The sequence below is a fragment of the Alosa alosa genome, chromosome 1, assembly GCF_017589495.1.
Source record: "Alosa alosa isolate M-15738 ecotype Scorff River chromosome 1, AALO_Geno_1.1, whole genome shotgun sequence".
NCBI lineage: Eukaryota > Metazoa > Chordata > Actinopteri > Clupeiformes > Clupeidae > Alosa > Alosa alosa.
The window spans coordinates 13,394,779-13,415,465 of record NC_063189.1 but is presented as its reverse complement, the minus strand read 5'-3'; the positions used below and the strand labels follow the sequence as shown (position 1 = coordinate 13,415,465).

Below are 20,687 nucleotides of genomic sequence, written 5' to 3'. Positions count from 1 at the left end.
TCTTGTGCACTAATGCGACGCTGAGTTTTAGTTCCCCTGCACTCCCCCCGTGTTGAGTGGCAGACAGATAGACGTACACACAGACAGAGACCCGTCGGCCAGCCAGCCAGCCAGCCAGCCAGCCGGCCAGCTAGCCTGTGCTTTTCCTGAAGCAGCTCTTCTGTTATTCTTTTGACTGATTTAGCATGCCGAGACGTGCTCTGCTTGTCAAATCATCTGTCCTCGGCTCCGTGCCATGATGTATTACTCAGACAATGCAGAGAGATTCTTGTTAACGGACACCACTGTGTCTGGGGTTTCGCGGGTTCCTGGGTTCACCCGTCTGTGCAGGGCAGGCCACCTCCTCCCAGGACCCAGTGCCCCTCCCCCACCGCCCCTTCACCACCACCACCACCCCCTACCAAGCAACTGATTCAACCGCTTCTTTATTTCTGTATCCACATCACTCCATTCTCTCATCATCTACCTTCTTTTCATCTCTCGCTCACTCCCTTTCTCTCTGTCTCTCTATCCCTCTCTCCCTCTCTCTTCACACTTGCAGGTCTATGAGAGACTGCTGCGCTTTGGAGCGCATAGACCCAAACCCATCCAGGACAGTGCAGAGTGCCTGGCAGGCGAGGTAAGTGTTCCCTGGAGCATTCTCCTACTCTGCCGCTCCCTCTCACAGGCTCGCTGGATGTTGGAGGCCGGGGGCGTGGAGGGGCAGGGAGGGGTGTGGAGGGGCAGGCAGGGAGGGAGGGAGGGAGGAGGGGGGGTGGGTGGAAAGAGTATCCAGGGCAGTGGAGAGGAGTTGGCTGGGGTTTGAGGTTTCACTGTTCTGCTCTCCCTCTTCGTTGGTGCTGTCAGGGATTATCAGATAGGTCCCAGGGCAGCAGCGTAGGATCAACCTGACACACACACACACACACACACACACACACACACACACACACACACACACACACATTCACAACCAGTTACAGTTACAAAAGGATATACAAACATAAAAATATTTGCTAACAGTATGTCCCTGCTGACACACACACACACACACACACACACACACACACACACACACACACACACACACCAGTTACAGTTACAAAAGGATATACAAACATAAAAATATTAGCTAACAGTATGTCCCTGCTGACACACACACACACACCATCACATGAAAATTTAGTCATGCACCATACGCTGATGACAGTCTCACCCCCCGCCTCCCCAATGCTTCAAGTTTTTGGCGAGAGTTTACTTGGGTATTGGAGCATGACCAAGAATACAGCACAAAAGTACAAATCCATGCTCCTCAGTGCTCAGGCCTGCTCTGACTATGCAGCTATAAAATGACAGGTCATAGTAATCTGTCCCTGGTGTGAGATCGGGCTCAAAGCAGAAGTCGTCTCGTGGTAGACTGTGTAGTGAGAACTCCAGGATTCATCTGATTGCTATTTAGTGAAAATAAGAAGGGCATCCATTCCAGTTTTGCTCTAACCCATCCATTAGGAGTATGAACATGTGCCTAATAAATCTGTCTATTTTGGTTTGGGTGATTGCTATCAAAACAGGTCCTGTTTGTCTGCGCGTCCTGAAAACTCGACACCAGCGGAATTTTGTGGCGCTCGCTCTTTCAGCGTCAGTTTAGTGGCCACACTCTTCCTGTCTACACCCAGGCCTTGGATTGTTTTTTTTCTTTCTTTCTTTCTTTCTTTCTTTCTTTCTTTCTTTCTGTCTTCTAAAGAGATATCAGTTTTCCAGCTCCCCGCAGAGTGAGGCTAGGGAGGACATTTTTGAGCATTAAGCTGTTATAAGCATTTCCCCTGCAGAGTAGGGTTTCCAGCATGAGGAGCAGAATGTATGTTTAATGTCAGGTGAAGTGACGCGACCCTCAGAGCTACTGCCACAGCTAGCCACTGTTGCTTCTGGAGGACGTGCAGCACAAGTTCCTCTTCCCCAACCTCCCTGGGGGAAGACGTTACACCACCACCAACTGAATATGTTTTTTTTTTTAATCATGCTTTATGAAGGACATTATTTTCTGGTTTATTTAAAAAATCTGGAACAGTTTGTGAGGCAGTTTAGGGGAACAGTGATTGAATTGTGTTCAGCTTCCTGGCGCTGTCGCACTCTTGGATCACGTCCTAGTTATGAGCAACTTATTTTACATCCATGTCTGATTTAAAAATTGTATTAAAAATGTCAGCAATTGCTCTAGAGTATTGATGATTTGTTGTCGAGGGACCAGGCTGAACCTCATGGTGCCAACCCACTATGCGAATTTGCCTCTTCTCTCTATTCAGTCATTAAATTCTCTGTAACTGTGGTCATTTCCAGTTGGCGGTAGAGCTAAAGGAATCCTATGCCAGTCCAGAGGCAGCTGAACTGTGCTACTTGCTATCCAATCCCCATCTTAAGGTAAGAAATTTGCAACAAACATAGCCTCACATAGTCTTAAAAAGTTAATATGCCAGCACATATGTTTCTCAAATTTCCATACAGCATCCAGGTCTCCAACATCTATTAGAACTAGTTTTGCCATACACATATCCTTTGTAGTAATTTTGTGATATTTTATATAATACTTCAAAAAACTATAAATAAAACTCCTGACACACAAACACACACAGACAAACAGACGCAAAGGTTGTGACATTTTATATTTCATATAAAACCAAAATAATTCTCCCTCGAAACAAGCTACAGATAACTTAAGTTGAAGTATGCTTTCTTGTTGCCTACAAGAGTGCCTTCCGTTGCTTGGCATGTGGAAGTCAAGCTCATACTTTCCCCCAGTCCTCTTCATACTGTCGAAGCAATGTGTCTGTCTCCTCTGTCCACTGTCCTGTGGACTGCATCATTCACACATAGAAAAGTACTGATTAAGGTCTTGGGTTCGGCAGATGAAGACAAAGGACAATCTTACACTGGGCTTAACACTGTGAACAAGTTTGGATGAAATCCTCTGACAATTCATTATAACATTAACAAGTGTTCCATCCAAGTTCATGTAGTACGTCTGTGTGTGGCAGACCTACTTAGATTAGTTTGATTCAGAACCACCCACTCTACAGCAGCACATAAAGGCACTGGCCATTTGATAGAGGGGCCTGGGGCTGAAGCAGACATGGGCCATTTCTTGGATGGAAAATCAATCAAGGTGGGATGTGTTTGTCTGGCCTCCCCTTTATAGCTCCCCGGTGAGAGGACAAATGTTCTCCCCATCAGAGTCATTAGCAAGGCTAATGTGCACAGTGATGAAACCATTCATTACAGCTATTAAAAAGGGCCGTTGCACGCTCCTAAAGCGAACAGTCGCCTAACCCCCTACTCTGTAATAACCTCAATCTGCATCTGCGGAGCCGAAATGGGCCCGACCAATTACGGAGTCAAAAAACACTAAGTAGCTGAATATTAGAATAACAGAAGATTGCTGATGACGAGGGCGTCTGCTATATGACAGGATTTATTTTGGACAGGTTAAATGATCTTGGCTTGGTTGGCTCTTTTTAAACCGGGAAAGGTTTTTTTATAGGTCATGTAACCCATAAATCTGTGTTTGTTGTTTTGGAAATGTTGAAAACTCAAAAGATTAAGCGGAGATACATCATCATGGGCTTCCAGACACTCATACATCATGGCTTTGTCTCATGTCGGATCGCTAATGTATTATAAGGTCTGAGTCGAAGTGCTTCTCTCCCCACAGAGTCTGCTGTCTGTTCACGACTCTGTGGCACGGAAAGACTACGACCCTGAGCTGCCGCCTCTGCCCGACAACATTTGTGACGAAGAGGAAGACTCTGTGAAGATTGTACAGCTCGTCAAAAAAGAAGAGCCCCTTGTAACTATTTCACTCCTCAGTATTTCACAGCCAACAAACATAGGCTGATAATCAAAGACATAACAAAACTTTATTCCACATTTTTTGGTTGGCAAGTTTTTCCGCCAATGTTCTTAAAATATGCAAACGTGACTAAGCCATGCTTGTTTTGAAGCTGCGTGTTGCAGAGATGTTCCAAACACACAAATATGGCTGTGGCAACTCCTGAAAAAGACAGTGAATCCTTGAGTGGGAAAGTCCAAAGCTCCGGTTCCAGGAAACCTGTAATTAGGTAGCAGTAATGATGTGTTGGGTTAAGGTGAGGGTCATGGAAATGAGCCACTTTTCAGTGAGCTTTTGTGAGGAGGAGGAGAAGGAGGAAGAGGAGGAGGAGGGGAGCTCATGTTGCAATGGCTGGCCGGTGATTTCAGCCGGACATGTGGCTAGAGTGAGAGTGGAGAGGGGATGCAAGACAAGGGTCAGAGAAAGATCTGGATCACCTCTGTGCTCTGGAGTTTTGCACTCAACTTTTCCATCCCTGACCAGCCAGGATATGCACTGATGCATCCCGTAGATATGGCATCATGCACATAAATAGGTAATGTTGGACAGAGGAGCAGGCAAATTATAGGCACCCTTTTATCATGCAAGCCAAGGAGACAAGGTTGATCCTACAGCACAGTCAGTTCTATGCAATCCAAGCATGGCATTTGTCCCACTCTTAATGCAAAACTTACAAAGAGTTCCACTGTACATCTGGGGGGGTTTGGGGTTGGAGCAGATTTCACTTGATGAATTCCAAGGATGAAATGGAAAGTATGAAATGTCACCACACAAATGTCAAGTTGGTCTGCAAGGGACCAGGTTGCAGTCATCTTGCTGTCTTCTCCTCTCTCTCTCTCTCTCTCTCTCTCTCTCTCTCTCTCTCTCTCTCTGGGATGTTTTTCTTTCCCTCTTTTGTCTTCTGCCTCTACCATTTGTGTTATTCTTATAAACACAAACACATCCGATGGATTTCCCGATGGCTCTCCTTGATCTTAATAGTCACACATTTTTGAGCCGGACAAAAACGACTGAACGTTATTGCTGCATATCTGCAACTTGTTTATGTACCTCGGTGTTATTTTATGTATATGAACGCTGACCTTTGCTGTCTTTGTTGGTAATCTATTCCCCTCCACACACACAGTGCAGTGTTCCCTGCGAGTCTCAGTTCTTCCCTCCAGCCCACTTTGAGTCACGGCTCCCCCCTCTTCCTTTGTCTGGAAAACTCATGCAGGGCACAGTGCTCATGGATTGTCATACACTCAGTAGCAAGTCGATCATCCGATACGTGGAGATATGGCTTCAATTCTCACCAGGCAGAGGAAGGGGCAGCGAGTGTGCCGAGTGTGCAGCTGCGGGGTCTAGAGTAACAGCCAGGAGTAATTATGTGTTTGAAGGCCTACAGTAGTAATAGCCATCAGACCCACTGCTGGCCCATATGGATCCCATCACCCTGGGCCATGCCAGGCGCCGGACATCGTCCTGATGATGAGTAATTTCACTGCCATAGGAGCAGAAAACGGGCCCCCAGACCCCAGACCTTTGACTGTTCACTCTCGGAGTGTGTCATTGCAGCCGGAGACTGGACTGGGCCACCACTTATACGCCTTTGTCTTTTGTGTGTGTGTGTGTGTGTGTGTGTGTGTGTGTGTGTGTGTACGTCCCTTCTCCTGTTGTTGGTAACAGGAAGTCAGGCAGTAAACAGGTGCCCCCCATGGGTGTGCCCTGTGCGGGATGACTCAGGGGAAATGCTACCATCCCCGCAGGATTGCTCCGGGCCCTGATGGCGGCAGTGGGCGCCGCGGGGCCCAACCCTGTGATTAGCTCTGGTAGGCCACCTCGGCTGGTGCCTGTGGCCAAAGAGCCTTGAGGGGTGTCTGTTTCTGTTGTGCACCAGTTATTTCCTTTTTTTGCGTTTGCACTGCACGCCGTGGCAAACTGCAGGTCTCTGATGATGGTGATGGTAGCGGTGCCTCCGACAACCAGTTATTTAAGAGGCCCTTCCACCGCTGGTTGTGTCTCTTTCGCTAGTGTTTGGACTGGAGCTTATTTCAGTATGCCGGTTGTTGACGTGTGTTGATTTGTGCAGTGGGCTTAACCTAAACTGTTGAAGTTGGACCAGCGTGGCTGATTGTGATGTGTTGATCAGCAGTGAGGCGGGCAAACAAAAAGCAGCTGAGGCCAAAATCTGAAGGCGTGTTGAGTGCTTGGGTGTGTGTCAGCCGATGGTTAATGTGATAAGCAAATGGTGTACCCTGTTAAATTGGCATTAGGTATAGCAAAATAAGCACTCCGATCCGTCACTCTGAATGCGAGTCTGTTTGATATGAAATCAACCCATTCCCGGACTTGTCAGAAGTGTTGACAGGTTTGTTCTTATTGGATTAAGACTGATAGAATGTTTGACAGACTATATCAACAAACACAAAGGTGTTTTCAACAGTTACGTCCTTGTCCTTCTCAGCTGTGCCATCCTTGAGCAGTGCTCCGAGTGGCCTTGTCTCTCAGTGCGCTAAAGCTAACATGACGGCATGACAATGAGCCAAAACCATTTCCTTTGTGCTCCCTGGATATCTGACACGTTCCACTCTCAACTGGAGCCCATTGCTGCCTCTAAATTGCCTATGCCAGTGCTGGAATAAATACCACATGGCCATTATCAAATTCAATGAATTTTGTAATTTGTTGGACCCTGGAATGGGAGAAGTTGTTGCCACAGTTGAAGGTAACCTGACAATTCCTGCTCATGCTCACTTCATGTTTGTATGCCTGTAGTGATGTGTTGTACTACTGACTGAAAAGAGTTTTTTTGGGAAATATTTGGGTGCAATATCAACATGTTGCCTCTTCTGCAGGGTGCCACTATACGGAGGGATGAATTCACAGGCGCTATCGTTGTGGCCCGCATTATGAAGGGAGGAGCAGCGGATCGAAGTGGTGAGTGACCAGACCTCACTTAGAACAGGATAATTGCAATGTTACTGGTACTAGGATGTTATTACAGAACAGTAAACAATGTGGACTGAAACTTACCACACATAGTTTACTTAAAAGAATTTCCCCAGGACAGATAAAGAAATAATTTTTTATCAACTTACTTCTTATGATTCAAACCAATGCTTGAACTAAGGACACTTGGCCAGAGCAAAATACTCTGAGTTAATCCTCTAAGGAGGCATGATCTCTTTTCTTCCATGAAGCTTTGAGAGAACATGGTGTCTACCTTCAAATTAAAAGGAAAGTTTTTTGGAGGAGTTCTCCTGTTGTTCCAAACAGTCACTTCTTGCTTTAGTGGAAAGCTTAATCCACTGTCCAATCCTCCCTATCCCTCAGCTGGTCCAGTTCAGGTATGCGGATCGTTGTGTGTTTATGTTGGAGTCTTGTGCTGTGTGCCTGATGAGGAGTCTTGTCATTGAAGGATTAATTCATGAGGGGGATGAGCTCAGGGAAGTGAATGGCATCCCGATGGAGGACAAGGACCTGGAAGACATTATTCCCATACTGGTACAGCAGCAACTTTTGCATTCTGTTTTCAAGTTCACACATGTGTCTCTGCCAGAAGTGGTTTGTGTGTGTGTGTGTGTGTGTGTGTGTGTGTGTGTCTTTGTGTGTGTCTGTGTGTGTATGTGTGTGTGTTTGTGTGTGCGCATGCGCACGTGCATGTGTGTGTGTTCAAAATGGCCACAGCTCTGCTTCCTGTCTGTGTCTATGTGCATAATACAGGGTGAAACACAGATCTGGCACAATGAGAGATCTATCTGGCATGCTCTCGAGTCTCTCGTTTCCTTCTCCTGCAGGCTCAGGCGGATGGGGCCGTAACCTTTAAAGTGATACCAGGCACCAAAGAAGAGCCAACAGTCAGCAGCACCAAGGTACGTCCTCCTTAAACAGCGCGCACTGGTTTTTATGGAAGCTTGATTGGCCGCATGTGTGAAGTAAAGTAATGGCATAGCCTTCTATTCATATAAACCTTGTGGATGGTATATCTACCACATGGTGTTTTGACATTTTAAAAAATGTTCAGAAACCACAGCTACCCATTGTCCAGGGAGCAAGTTTGTGGTGTAGTAGTGGCAAGGCCCCTCTCTGCTAATGTCGGTGGTGTGTCAGACTTTTGTCCGAGCTCTCTTCGACTATGATCCGGAGGACGACCCGGCGATACCGTGCAAACAGGCAGGCCTGGCATTCAAGAGGGGCAACGTCCTGCAGATCGTGTGTGAGGAGGACGAGGTGTGGTGGCAAGCCAGGCACCACGACACTGACTCCCAAGCAGGTTTGATCCCGTCCAGGGAGCTACAGGAGAGGTGAGGGTCACTTCACCGTGCCGTCACACACTCACACAGACACAGAATGCGCAGAGTGGTCACGTTCAATGAGACACACGCACACAAACCACCAACAAGACCAGTGTGTACGTGGCGATACCTTGACTGATACGTCAGTTGACACTCTCTTATGTCCACACGATTAGCCAAACAAGACTCCAAACACTGCTCTTCCAACTGCCACCTGCAATATTTGGTTAGGAATTGTTTTAACAATGACAGGAATTTTAAGTCCAGAAGCAGCCAAACCTCCCTGTGTGTGTATGTGTGTGTGTGTGTGTGTGTGTGTGTATGATCCTTGGGACAACATCTGCCTAAATGAATCATCACATCAAATGATGGCACAGGTGCTGATGTGTTTTGGACAGCGTAGACTGCATGGAAACTACTACAGTGCTCAAAGCCTCCATGATGTGCATTACAGACGTGTAGACCAAGAGCACTTTCTTGGCAGGCTTTGAACGCCTTCAGTGCTCCCTGAAACTAAGCTCTCTCAGCAGGTTGAATGTGGGCCTTCTGAGATGCTATCTCTGTGCCGGGTACAGTACGGTAAGTTCAGAGCTGTAGGTCCTTTAGGGAGGTGATTACTGTTTCCAGGCCAGATGATTTGACTGTGGTGCACTCGTTCCTCTGTAGGAGAGTCACCCTGCAGAAGCCTGAAGCACTCTTCCATCCACCGAAGAGCTTGGGACATGGGCCAGGTAAATATTGTGATGAAATGCAGGACAAGGTTGACATGAAACTGACTAGGTAGACTGCACCTCCTCTGATGACAAACAGGTCTCCTCTGAAACCATTGAAAGGAATTACTAAGCTATTTCATATGCCACATGTAATTGATCACTATATAGTTTGTCTCTGCATAGCCTGCGGAGGAACAGCAGAAAGCTTAGGTAGCACTAGGATGACAAATAATACCATTCGTCTTCATTAATGCTTTAAAGTATTTCCTATATATTATTGATAATCGTATTAAAAGCTGAATTGTCTTGTGTTCTAACCTGAAGGTCCCAAACCATTTTCATCTATAATATAGACTGTCTCCATTCAGGCTCATTTGTCTCCTTATAGTGAATCTGAGGCTTTAACGAGCGTCTGGAATGGAGTCGCTGATGTCCAAATGCTCACTCAGAGGCTTGAACCCAGTGTCCTCCAGAGTCAAGCAGCAGCCCGCGAGTGATAGGGACTCTCAGGGTGTTATATAGACTGTGCTTAAGTGCACAACGTCTCCTGAACCCCGTCCAGCAGCAGTGACCTAGCGGAGGTGAAGGAAGTGCGCTTAAAGCGCCGTGGCTCTGCTGGACACGTTAAAGAGTGTTTTACTGTGTGTGAACACATCCACCACAGGCTGTGCCGTGGCCTGGAAACAGCCATGCTCGAGACATTATAGGGAGAGGTGGAGGATTGGGTTAAAGAAAGTGAAGTTATATAGCAGGTCTAACCACATGGCTGAGGACTTCAGAGATGTCTTTGTTTTGACTTCTAGGCTAGCAATTAAAAAATGAACAAAATGTCCAAACCCCAAATACATATCTAGGGAAGGAACGTCACTAATCCCTTATTTACCAGTTACCACTAATTTACATAGCTTTAGACTTTTAACTAACAGTACCTAGTAATAGTGGTTTTTAAAGGTTACAAAGCTGTAGTATGATTCCCACAGTGCCAGGCATTCTGCAGGTTTTCTATCAGTCCGTTTCTTGACAGACAACTGTGTAGTGTATCGTGGCCCAAGTTTGATAAACGTGCTTGCTATAATAATTGTGCTGTGTGTATGATCTAAAGCACCTGCATCTGCAAACTTCCATCGCTTCACCGCAGACCTGTTCCATCTATCACGTTGTAATTCCATGTTGCATGTTGCGATTCTAACCAAGCAGTCAATCAATCAAAGTGTTTATGAATGTATGACATTTAAATCAGATGTTCAGAATTGAGATGAACACTTCTAACTTAGAGGAAGTTTAGAGTTGGACATATAATTGGACTGAGAACCAGATGGATAGAATTGGATCTTCTCTGGAATATCTTAGCAGCCATCTCATCTTGAAAAGCCATTGCAGGACTGTTCAAAGTGACGCGGTTTTCTCATAAAACCCCATCTGCCTGTTGGCTTGGAAGGAGAATGACACCTGCCCGTAACTCAGGGCCCATCATATGGCGATGATGGAACGGGGTCACTTTACAGCCTTTCATAGCTCACACACACACACACACACACGCATGCACACACACACACACACACACACACACACACACACACACACACACACACACACACACCCTTACTCAAACTCAAAAACAGACATCTGTGGGTCAACCTAGTGCCACATGTTCCATTGGGGACAGCTTACAGTACATTCATGTGTGTGTCCCAATAGCACGAGATGCCTTTCTTCATTTTGTTATTTAGGTGATGACACATGGTTAAGCTGGTTGGGTCACTACTTGCTTTCATGGACCATAACATTTGTGCAAGTGTATGTTCAGACATGTTATCAATTAGAGTATAAAAAAATGATGCTGTTGTTGCCATCTTAGTTAGTGCAAGGCTTTTTGCTTTTTGCCACAAGGGGTGTTTGTGAAACTGTTTGTATATCGAATGCAAAGATGATGAAGATGAAAAACTAACTTGGTGCCCCCTTTATTTTTGCTTGCTATACAGAAGAGAGGAGGGGTATGCAATCCCTTTACATGCCTTTACATATTTATATATTTTCTTATTTCATGTTTTTACCCATGGTGTGCCAACATACTAATCTGTTTCCTTCTTTTTCTTTTTGCTTTCAATGTCCCACAGAGGATGTTGACTACGGAGCAATAACTGGAATCCACATAGGTGAGCAGCACACTTCTACACTCTCATTTGACTGTCTACAACTCTGCTGTTTGGACGGAGTTCAGTGCGTGGGGTGGCCTGTGGTTCACACAGATGTTGGTTAGGGGGGTTGCAGTGATGTAATCATGGCACAGGATTTAATGCCTCCTGATTGGGTGCTTTGTGCTGCTCCATTAAGAGTGAAGCACATCGGAGGCACCCAGAGCGCATACATGTCAGACGTGCTCATTAAGCCGCGAGCCACGGGCCATGAGTGTAACAGAAGCTGCACTCGCTCCTTGCTCCTCCTTGGCATTCCCCGATGAACTCCAGACATCAGGGTTCTCCAGTGGAGGGACACGATGGCAAAACATGCCTAAATCCACACACTGAATCCCAAGCCTCGGGAGAAGTAATATGTCTTAGAAATATTGCAAGGAGTTCTAGTTTAAAAAAAAAGGATTACTGAATTCTTCTATAAAGGATGAAAAGTCTGAGATTTATGACGTTTGAAAGAAAAGCGGAAAGCTTGATGCCGGAATGTGACGATGAGGCGGGAGTGGCATCCATTGCTTTTTTTTTTTAGTGCAATCACCATAATTCAATTCTAAATCTCCTCAGCAAAGCCTCCTCAGAAGTAAAGAAAAACATGCAGCGGAGAGGAGAGGAACCCAGGACAGTGTCAAGATCCAGAGTATTATGGGATGGGAAAAGGTCACCAAAGAGGATGAGGAGTGGAGTAGAGGGGAGGGGAAGGGATGATAGGAGGGGCAGGTTGTATTGAGAGAGTGGGGGGTGGAACCTGGAAAAGGTATCAGCTCCCAAGTCCCAATAAGATCCAGACATGGAAAAACAGGGACACATTAAAAACAGGCTCTATTTACAAACCAGATTATTTAATCAGTATGCAGTCCCACAGGCCGAGGGGAGCCAAGACACTAATGCATGGTTGAAACTCCAGATCATTTTCCTACTTCTCCAGACCCTTGGATGTTTTCAGCGTCAGGTAGCCGCAGCAAGCCTACGTTAGCTGAGCCCAGTTATGGGGCAATCAGAGGGCTTCATTAAACTGATAATGGCTTTCCCAGGCAAGCTGATGCAATTTCAAACACTGCTCTTTTTTGATACTAGAGGACTCCTATTGAACATCATCATACATCAATTTCAGCCAATGTGTTTGGGGCTCTCTTAGTCAGGAAGCGAGCAGAATCTGGAACAGTGTCTGATTACGAGTTACCTCACAGATAGGCTGAGGGGGCGGGTGTGCGCAGAACTGCACCAGAGAACACGGGAGAGCACGGGGCTCCATATCGCGCTTTCTGCAGCTGCGACGCCAGCCTGCTCTAAATCAGCATTGATGATCTGATCAGTATCAGATGGGTGGCTAGAGGAGAGCGTGAAGGATGTTAAGCTTCTTTTTCTCATCATGCGGGGAGAGAGAAAGAGAGAGAGAGAGCGAGAGAGAGAAGGAGAGAAAAGAAAGACTTCTGCCAAATACCCGCTGCGGTGTTAACCCAGCGGAGTCATTGGATGTGAACAGCTGCGTTGCTGTGCTTGTAAGTGAAACGCTGGAGGTGATTAAAGGGGCGCTGGTGTCTTGTTGACGGAGCGTCCCTCTCTGTCTGTGCTGACACATCAGCTCCCTCTCGGCCGCCTCTCCACAAAAAGTCCGCTCTCGGCCCTCTCCGTTTATTTGTGGCGTTGCGTCTCTCCTCTCCCTCCGTGTCGCGTTTCCCCTTCTTGTTGCAGACAGCACATGCTGTATGCGAGCAAGCAAAAACATGGAAAATAAAAGAAGTACGGAGGCCGCTGGAAGGAGGCTGGTATTTGTTTTATTAGCTCCATTGCCACCCGCGCTCTGTTCACTGCGGGCACCAATGACGCGCCAGCATCGTCTTTTCTCCAAACTAGCCTTGAATGTACGCCTCAGCAGCTGGATCCAGGGAGCAGAAAAGTCCCTGGCGCGTGTAATGAGAAAAAGAGCCGCGGCGCTTGCTGGTCTGCAGCCCTGCCGCACGGTCGCCGCGGGGTGAAGGTGCCCACGTCATTACAGACAGGCGTCGCTGGGTATCTCAGCTCTGCTCAGGGAAGCTCCTCAGCGTCCGCTCCTGCCCCTGCTGAAGGGCCCACAGTGTGTGTGTGTGTGTGCGTGTGGGGATGGGGGGGGGGGGATGATGATAACCACATCCATGTGCTGAGCTAACCACATCCATGTGCTTCATTTTAGCTTTCATTTAGCTGAAAACGGAAACGCCACCTCGCCTGGCAGAACGGCTGGATTGGGGAGGGTTTGTGTGTGTGTGTGTGTGTGTGTGTTTGTGTGTGTGTGTGGATGAGGGGGCGTGTTGTTTGTGGTCTTGGTCTGGTCCCTGTCATCGAGTGGCCCACCGAAAAACGTTCACATGTGCAAGAGGGGCGGTCGATCTGAGATAAGCCCAGGCCGTTGACAGAGGAGTCTTCATCGAGTTTGTCGTCATCTCAGCGGTCCGTTTTCTCCTCACTCTCCAGCAGCGGAGGCACATGAGCGATCACTGTTGCGTGATCGCTCAGATCACCCAGCTGCTTCTAGGCGCTGTGCGGAACATGAAATCCAGCTGTACTTCCGGCCTCATCATTGACTGCCTCTGAGTTGCCTCTAGGCCGACACTCCAGGGCTGCTCCCTGCCACAGCGCAGTGGTCCACTGGGTTGCTTGACTTCCATAGGTACACACACTTTTAGTGTGTGATGGACACAACCACAGTAGGAGAAGAGATGAGATGCATTTGCAGACAGTTTCATGATGGACTGTGCCTATAAAAGGGGCTGAGTGGTTTGGGACTCCGCTGGTTGGGTTCATTTCTCATGATATATGGTTCCACCGGCAAAAGGCCCATCAGGTTGCGGAGGCCACACACTCCCAAACATTGTTACAAACATTTCCTTACAGAGCGCATAAATACCCCCACGTACTATTGTTCTTTCGGCAGCTATTTTAATCTCATTGCCTTTGAGTGAGATTTGTCACCAAAAAGATTGCTCTACCTCCACAGCCAAGACTCGAATCCCAGAGAGAGAGAGAGAGAGAGAGAGAAGACTCTCGACTGTCACACTGGCCTGTCCAGATGAAATGAATTTGCAGGCCTTGGATTAATTACCGGAGTGTCAGCCCAGCCTTACTCCTATTTGATTTATTTACACAGAAGCCGTCAGGCCACGGGGGTGGTTATTACTCTCTGAGTACGGACGAGCTGTCTGGAAGAGTTTAAGAGATTCTGGGAGATGTTTGGTGGGGCCCATCAAACGCCTATGTGCATTTAAGTCTACTGCAAATAAACTCAGAAGAGATCTTACCCGAGCATCTGCTTGTAACATGTTGGTGAGAAGGACATGCAATGAATTCCGCCCAGTGCCTATGAAACAATTACAGACATGTTTGGTGCAATTAGTTAATAATTAATTCTATATGACCACCCACACTGCTGTTTTGATGGGCCTGAATTTCTACTTAGTGCCTTACTTGACTCTGTCCCAATACCTATTATTAAATATTTCAGCTTATTTCATAACTCTGCTCCATCTTTCCAACCAAAATGCCCAATATTGGAAAGTCCATAATTAGTAATGGTACACTCCATTGAATTCATACATTTGTAATAGTATGTTTGACGTACGACGTGTTTTGTTTATATGCTTGGGCTGGACAGTCAAATCCCCTTTATGGCTTTGGAAAGAACAAGAGCTTCAGATGGTTGATTTCTGCCTTTCCCCCATGCTCTAAGCCTGTGGTTTTGCTATGTTGTGGAAACTATTGAAACAATGCGACGTTTTTTCTCCGCCAGTTCAAACTCTCTGCCTCCTCTGAGCACACAGCGGCATTCTGGTGTCATTAATCATGGTGTTTAGGGCCAGAAGTGGAATATCAGGTGTCTTGTGTATAAGGATATTAGTTAGACTTTACATCTGTCACTGTGCTGAGGCCGTCTGTCCTGGTCCAGTCGGCTGCCTCTCTGACTCTCTTCACAGACAGTAGGCCTTCATGCTTAAGTGTCAAGCTGACTTAGTACCATGTGTCTGTGGTAGACTGCATACCCTTAAACCCAGGGAAACTAATTGATGGTTACATAGATGACAGGAGGTGGGGGGATAATGGGTCCACCTGGGACATACATCTACTAGGCATACATCTACTCCAGTTGCAGTAAAATATCCACCTCTATTTTTTTTTTTTATCATAAACGTTTTGTGGAGGAGGACTACTGGACTATGTAGGCAGTGTCACAATTGATGTTAATGAGCCTGATGATCTTTTCCCTCTGAATATAATTACTTATATATTACATTTGTGACTGTATTGTCTTTTTTTTCAGCCGGCCTAAGGAAGAGCTTCCGGCTGAGCAGGCGGAACAGCGACAGCAGACAGTCGAGATGGAGGAGGTTCAAGAGACATCGCCATGGCCTGATTCCCACCTATCTGGAGGTGGTCCCCTACCAGAGGGGTCCGGGAGACCCTCACCGCATGGTGCTGATGTTCGGTGAGTGTGAGGAAGCAAGTTCCATCCTAATGGTAGCACCGGTAGGGCTCCTGTTTCCAGATTCCAAGCGTTCCCCCTATCGCTGCCAAGACTATCCTGAAAGAGCTCCATGTTCCCTTCTCTCGGAAGAGGGATGGAAAGTGATGTATGTGTGAGCGAGCGGGAGTGAGTGCGAGAGCCACGGCATTCCTCCGGGTCCCTCCAACAGAAGTACCTCGTTGGACACCCAATGTAAACGTACCCAATTAAATCTCCTGTCGCCAGGCCTAAAGTTAATAACGTCAATCAGCGGCGTGTGTACTTTGGAGAAGGCACGAGGGGTTTTGCGTTTCGTCCAGAGAGCCGGGCGGCGGTGGTGAGGCAGAGGGATCTCTGCTCTGTGTATCTGCTCTCACCACTGCGCCTGGGAGCTCCGGTTTCTGAGGTCTGCTCAGTGTTCGCTTTAATGTCGTTGTCAAAATGGCCGCCCACTTAATGAGGCAGGCGACTGGGCGTGCGTGTCCCCTCAAACAGGAGGGCACGCTTGGAAAGGCACTTCATGGGTTCTTTGAGATCATTAAGGCTATGCATAGAGCAATTTCCACAGATAGAAAACATTTATTGGTGAGGAAGGTTCTTGGTTACTCAAAAGAGTTCTTCAACAATAGAAAAAGCTACTGTGTAACATCTGTGGTTAAACCTATACCAAACACCTGAGGGTGTTGAGTATAACATTCAAAGGTTCCTATGTGAAGTCAAATGAAACGACTCTTAAAAGTTCTATCTGGATTTGTTTTTCCAAAGTGGGTCAACTTGTAGCAGTCATCAGTGGCCGTTTCTACCACAGGCCTTTCCATGTCCTCAGCTCTGCTGTTGTTTTGGTTTGAACCCACTGACATCCCCTGACTCTACAATCCATCAGGTTAGGGTATGGATTGATTATGAGCATGGTGAAAAGACAGCTCTTGGCTGCCACTCTGAGAAATGGTGATGGAGGAGGGCTTGGGAGAAGGCATGATGACATGTAAATGCAACTTTTCTAAATGACTTCTAATGTTCATGCCACTCTGTGTACTTTACAATTCGTCATTGTGTTGGCACTGGTTTAATTAGTCAAATGCCACTATAGCTGGGTTCTGTCTTTCAGAAGGCTGTCTGTAGTATTGGAGGTAAATCAAAGTTGAATGGTGTTGGAAAGATATGAAAGGACCGCAGGGCACAGTGAAATGAGGTGAACAGCAAGCGCTGAGAGAGGACTGGTAACTGTGTTTCAGCAGGATCACTGTAAGGAAGTGTGAGTCATTTCTCTTCCTGGATGAGCTGCTTGACAGAGCCTTGACCCTGGCACCATTTCCAATGAGAGCATCACTTCTTGTAAAGGGCCATCATCTCTGCAGTACTGAAGCCTCACCAGTCTGGAAAATCTATCCAAACACCTTGCTTTAGACAATCCATTCCAACTGGTTTCATTTTTCTGAATGATCATATTTCTTGCAAAGTTTTGAATTAAGGTTGATATTATTTCATGTCAGTGGAATATATACTTGTCAGTATTTCAGTATACACATATACCAGTAAGTAAACACTACTTGGCCAAATGCTTATAATAAGGCAAAATTGTTTTAATTCAAACTATATCTAGGTCTTTCAGGGTCTACATTGGCGGTTTTTCCTTGTATGGTTCTCTCTGTATGCATGAGTGACCATATTCCTTTACTCCATAAACAACTGCTTCTTCCTACAAAATGCAACTCTCATATGTCCAACTGGCCAAAACATAATGTGTCCAGTTTAGCCACAGAGACTGGAACGTCAGCTCATGATGTAGCATGCATATGAGTGACTGACCCTCTCTTGGCTGCTGCCTGCATGGTTTTCAATCAAATCAACTCACAGCAGGACAAACATTAATGTCCAGCAATTTTGATCGGAATGATCGCTGCTGCTCCGAGGCGAGTCTCTCGCCCGCATGACGTCAAACGAGGAGAGATTAAGCCCATCTCCCCCCCTTCTTTTCGTCTGTTCTCTCATTTGCTGCCTGATTTGTTTCTGTTTGCCCGGGTGTCCTGTGAAAGCCATTTGCTAGTGAAAAGGAATACGGAACCCTGTGCCGAATATGGAGTCCGGTGAAGCCGTTTTATGCATGATTAGAATGGCAGGCATTCCAGGCATCTCGCTCTGTATCAACAGTCCATTTATGAGCGCGGCATGCTGGGACTTCATCCTTGTTGACTTTGAGTCTTAAAGATGTTCCCCGAGAAGTAACCCTGTCCCTCTGCCCCTTAAAGACAGCAATGTTGGTTCGCGTGCTTTGATTTTGCCTATCAGACAGACAGTTCATCTTGTGGAAATAATAATATGGCTTTTCCAGATATCGAGGAGCAGAGAGACAGAGAGAGAGAGAGATAGTGGGAGAAAGAGAGAGAGGGAGAGAGCGGGATAGAGAGAGAGAGGGAGAGAGAAAAAGTGGGAGAGAGAGAGAGAGAGAGAGGGGGTGGGTTGGGGGTGCCTGGCCAGGACAGAGACAGGCCTCTGTGTTTTTGGAGAGGCGCGGCGAGCTGCAGCCACAGACTGAAATCAATACACCGCGAGCCCGTCAGCCGCGCACTCGCACCCCTCTGATGGGAAGCACAGATGCCTGCTGGGAGAAAGGGCTGCTTCATGCCTTTGGACGCACCCCACGCCACCATACACACACACAGACACACAGACACACACACACACACACACAGACACACACACACACACACACACACACACACACACATACAGAGCGTCCACTCAGGCTGCAGGGATGAGCAGTGGCCCCTTGAATGAGGTCTTGAGCTGTTGGTCTCAGCACTTCTCCTCATGTGTAGGTTCCAGCCACCCAGAAACAAACTCAACCTTTTTTTTTGCCTTCATTCTTTTTAAAGGGCTTTGTTGACTGCGGTCGGAGGTCCCCTTGATTGCACCACTGTGAAATGGAAACAAACAATGTTTTATTAATGGGCAAAGTGAAACACCATGTGCTCATAAATGGGAATTGGGAATGGCTAGCGCAAGTAAAGATTTACAATTAGTCATTGTGTACATGATGTGCTTCGGCTCGCGGGGAGCTGAGTCGCTGATCCTGGCACAGCCTGCACTGCTCCACTCCTCCAGCTACAGGAGATGTGCTGATTATTCTCTACTAACAGTGTTTTTAAAGAAGGGCTGAAGTGGAGCCCCATGTGTTTGCTCAAGTGGAGAGTTTGGAGAACGCTGAGCATGGCAGTTGTTTTGCATGACCGATATACGACTCTTGTTCTCGTCCAAGAGGGGTGGGGGGTGGGGGGGGGGGATTCTGCGGCTCTCTTCAGATCTTCAGAGGTTTTTGCCATCTAGCTGATTAGCAAAGATTCTGCCCCATTATTCTGATCCTCAGAAGTGTGCCCCGTCGGCTGATGGGATTGTAATGCTGTTTGGCCCTCCGTCCTCAGGGCCTAGTGGAGTGGGCCTGAGTGAGCTGAAGAGGAAGCTCCTGCTGTCTGACCCTGAGCTGTACAGCGTCACCGTACCACGTGAGTGCACGCACACACACACACACACACACACACACACACACACACACACACACACACACACACACACACAGCAAATTAAGCTTCCATTCCAGAGGAACCTATACTTACACTATATAAACACACACACACACACAGCAAATTAAGCTTCCATTCCAGAGGAACCTATACTTAGGCGCTATATAAAAAGGCGTTCATATAAAGCGTCTGAGTAAATATTTGAGTGCAATGTATATGTGACAGAAAGAAAGAAAGAGGGGATGAATGAGGAAAAGAAAGAAAGAAGAAAAGAGGCAAAGAAAGTGTTGGGGTAGTGTGTGCGCGCGTGTGTGTGTGCGTGCGTGTGTGCGCGTGTGCATGTGCGTGTGTGTGTGTGTGTGTGTTGGAGTGACAGCACAGAGTGATGGAGAGCGGTTTTCTCCAGGCTGGAGCAATGCCATTTCTCTGCTTGTGACTGGCATTTAGCCTACTACTCTCTCTCTCTCTCTCTCTCTCTCTCTTTCTGCAAAGCTTCTCTCCCTCTCTTTCTGCTACAGCTCGCAATATTTTTGAATGGACTCCAAGCATGAGCCCTGCAGCAACCAGACCCAACTTTAACTTCAGACTTTAACTTTACCTGACAGATGCATTTAGGTGATTTATGTTAGTTAAGCGCACAGCACACGGAGTGATAGGGAAGGTCAGCGTTTGTGATTTAGAGTCCATCTCCCCCATTTGCTAGACATGACAGCTGCGGATGACGGCTGGAACCGCTCAAAGTTTTCGTTGATAAACAGTGGACGTGCAGCCAGGATTCCTATATTTTTCATGCTATATGTTCAGCATAGCTCACCCAGCAGCAATGTATGCCTGGCCCCATTGATCTCCTGTGGCTTTCTCATGACATTTTATCTGCAGCAGATGAATATGTATGATGTTTAATGGCCATAGTGCAGCTCCATCTCTCCCAGTGACATTGGCGTGTTGATGGGCCTCACTGCTTGTATTTGAGATATCCCCTCTGGTCCGGTTTATTGGGCGGCAGTACAGTTTTACCTCAGCTTAGGCACAGGAAGTCAGTTTATCACATGCCCATGAAAGCTGCTGGCAAGCCTTAATGTATATATATATATATATATATATATATGCATACATTTGCACACAGGGGTGTTTGACAGACTAGAGGAGGTGAAAAAAATGAAAATAAAGAAAGTAACACCGACCTGGCATTGCCCCGTTCACCCCCCTAGCACCGGTAAAAGTTTATAGTTTATTTTGGAGTGTGCGGGGAGCGTGTGTGTGTGTGTGTGTGTGTGTGTGTGTGTGTGTGTGTGTGTGTGTGTGTGTGTGTGTGTGTGTGACGCTTAGGGGTGGGGTGTCTGACTGTGACGGGCAGACCCTATCCTTGTTAAACTGGGCCCTGGGCCCTGAGCATGCCTGTGTTGTGACTCAGAGTGCCGCCGCTGCCGCTGCTGCTGCTGCTGCTGTGAACACATGACTGTAACTGGGGCCCGTCCTGTGACCATGACCCAACACATGCTACCACCGAGCCAGGGTACAGTCTCCACCCGGGCCCAGCGAGGCCTCCGCAACCTGCCCCTGAAGACTGGGCTTCACCTCCACACTCTCATGTGCTGTGAACAGAATCAGTGTTTCATTCTTTCCTCGATTAACTGTGTTTTCTTTC

General features: G+C 47.1%; 1 protein-coding gene across 1 annotated transcript in view; it reads left to right on the top strand.

Moving 5' to 3' along the window:
• The window catches only part of LOC125298137 (MAGUK p55 subfamily member 7-like), a 29,717-nt gene that overhangs the window by 4,371 nt on the left and 4,659 nt on the right, over window positions 1-20,687 (top strand). The window contains exons 4-15 of the mRNA XM_048248844.1: window positions 542-619; window positions 2,317-2,397; window positions 3,686-3,820; window positions 6,700-6,781; window positions 7,263-7,348; window positions 7,642-7,716; window positions 7,955-8,148; window positions 8,806-8,870; window positions 10,835-10,846; window positions 10,970-11,008; window positions 15,336-15,500; window positions 18,941-19,021. Coding sequence (XP_048104801.1) covers window positions 542-619; window positions 2,317-2,397; window positions 3,686-3,820; window positions 6,700-6,781; window positions 7,263-7,348; window positions 7,642-7,716; window positions 7,955-8,148; window positions 8,806-8,870; window positions 10,835-10,846; window positions 10,970-11,008; window positions 15,336-15,500; window positions 18,941-19,021 — 1,093 coding nt within the window. The remainder of the gene's footprint in view (window positions 1-541; window positions 620-2,316; window positions 2,398-3,685; window positions 3,821-6,699; window positions 6,782-7,262; window positions 7,349-7,641; window positions 7,717-7,954; window positions 8,149-8,805; window positions 8,871-10,834; window positions 10,847-10,969; window positions 11,009-15,335; window positions 15,501-18,940; window positions 19,022-20,687) is intronic.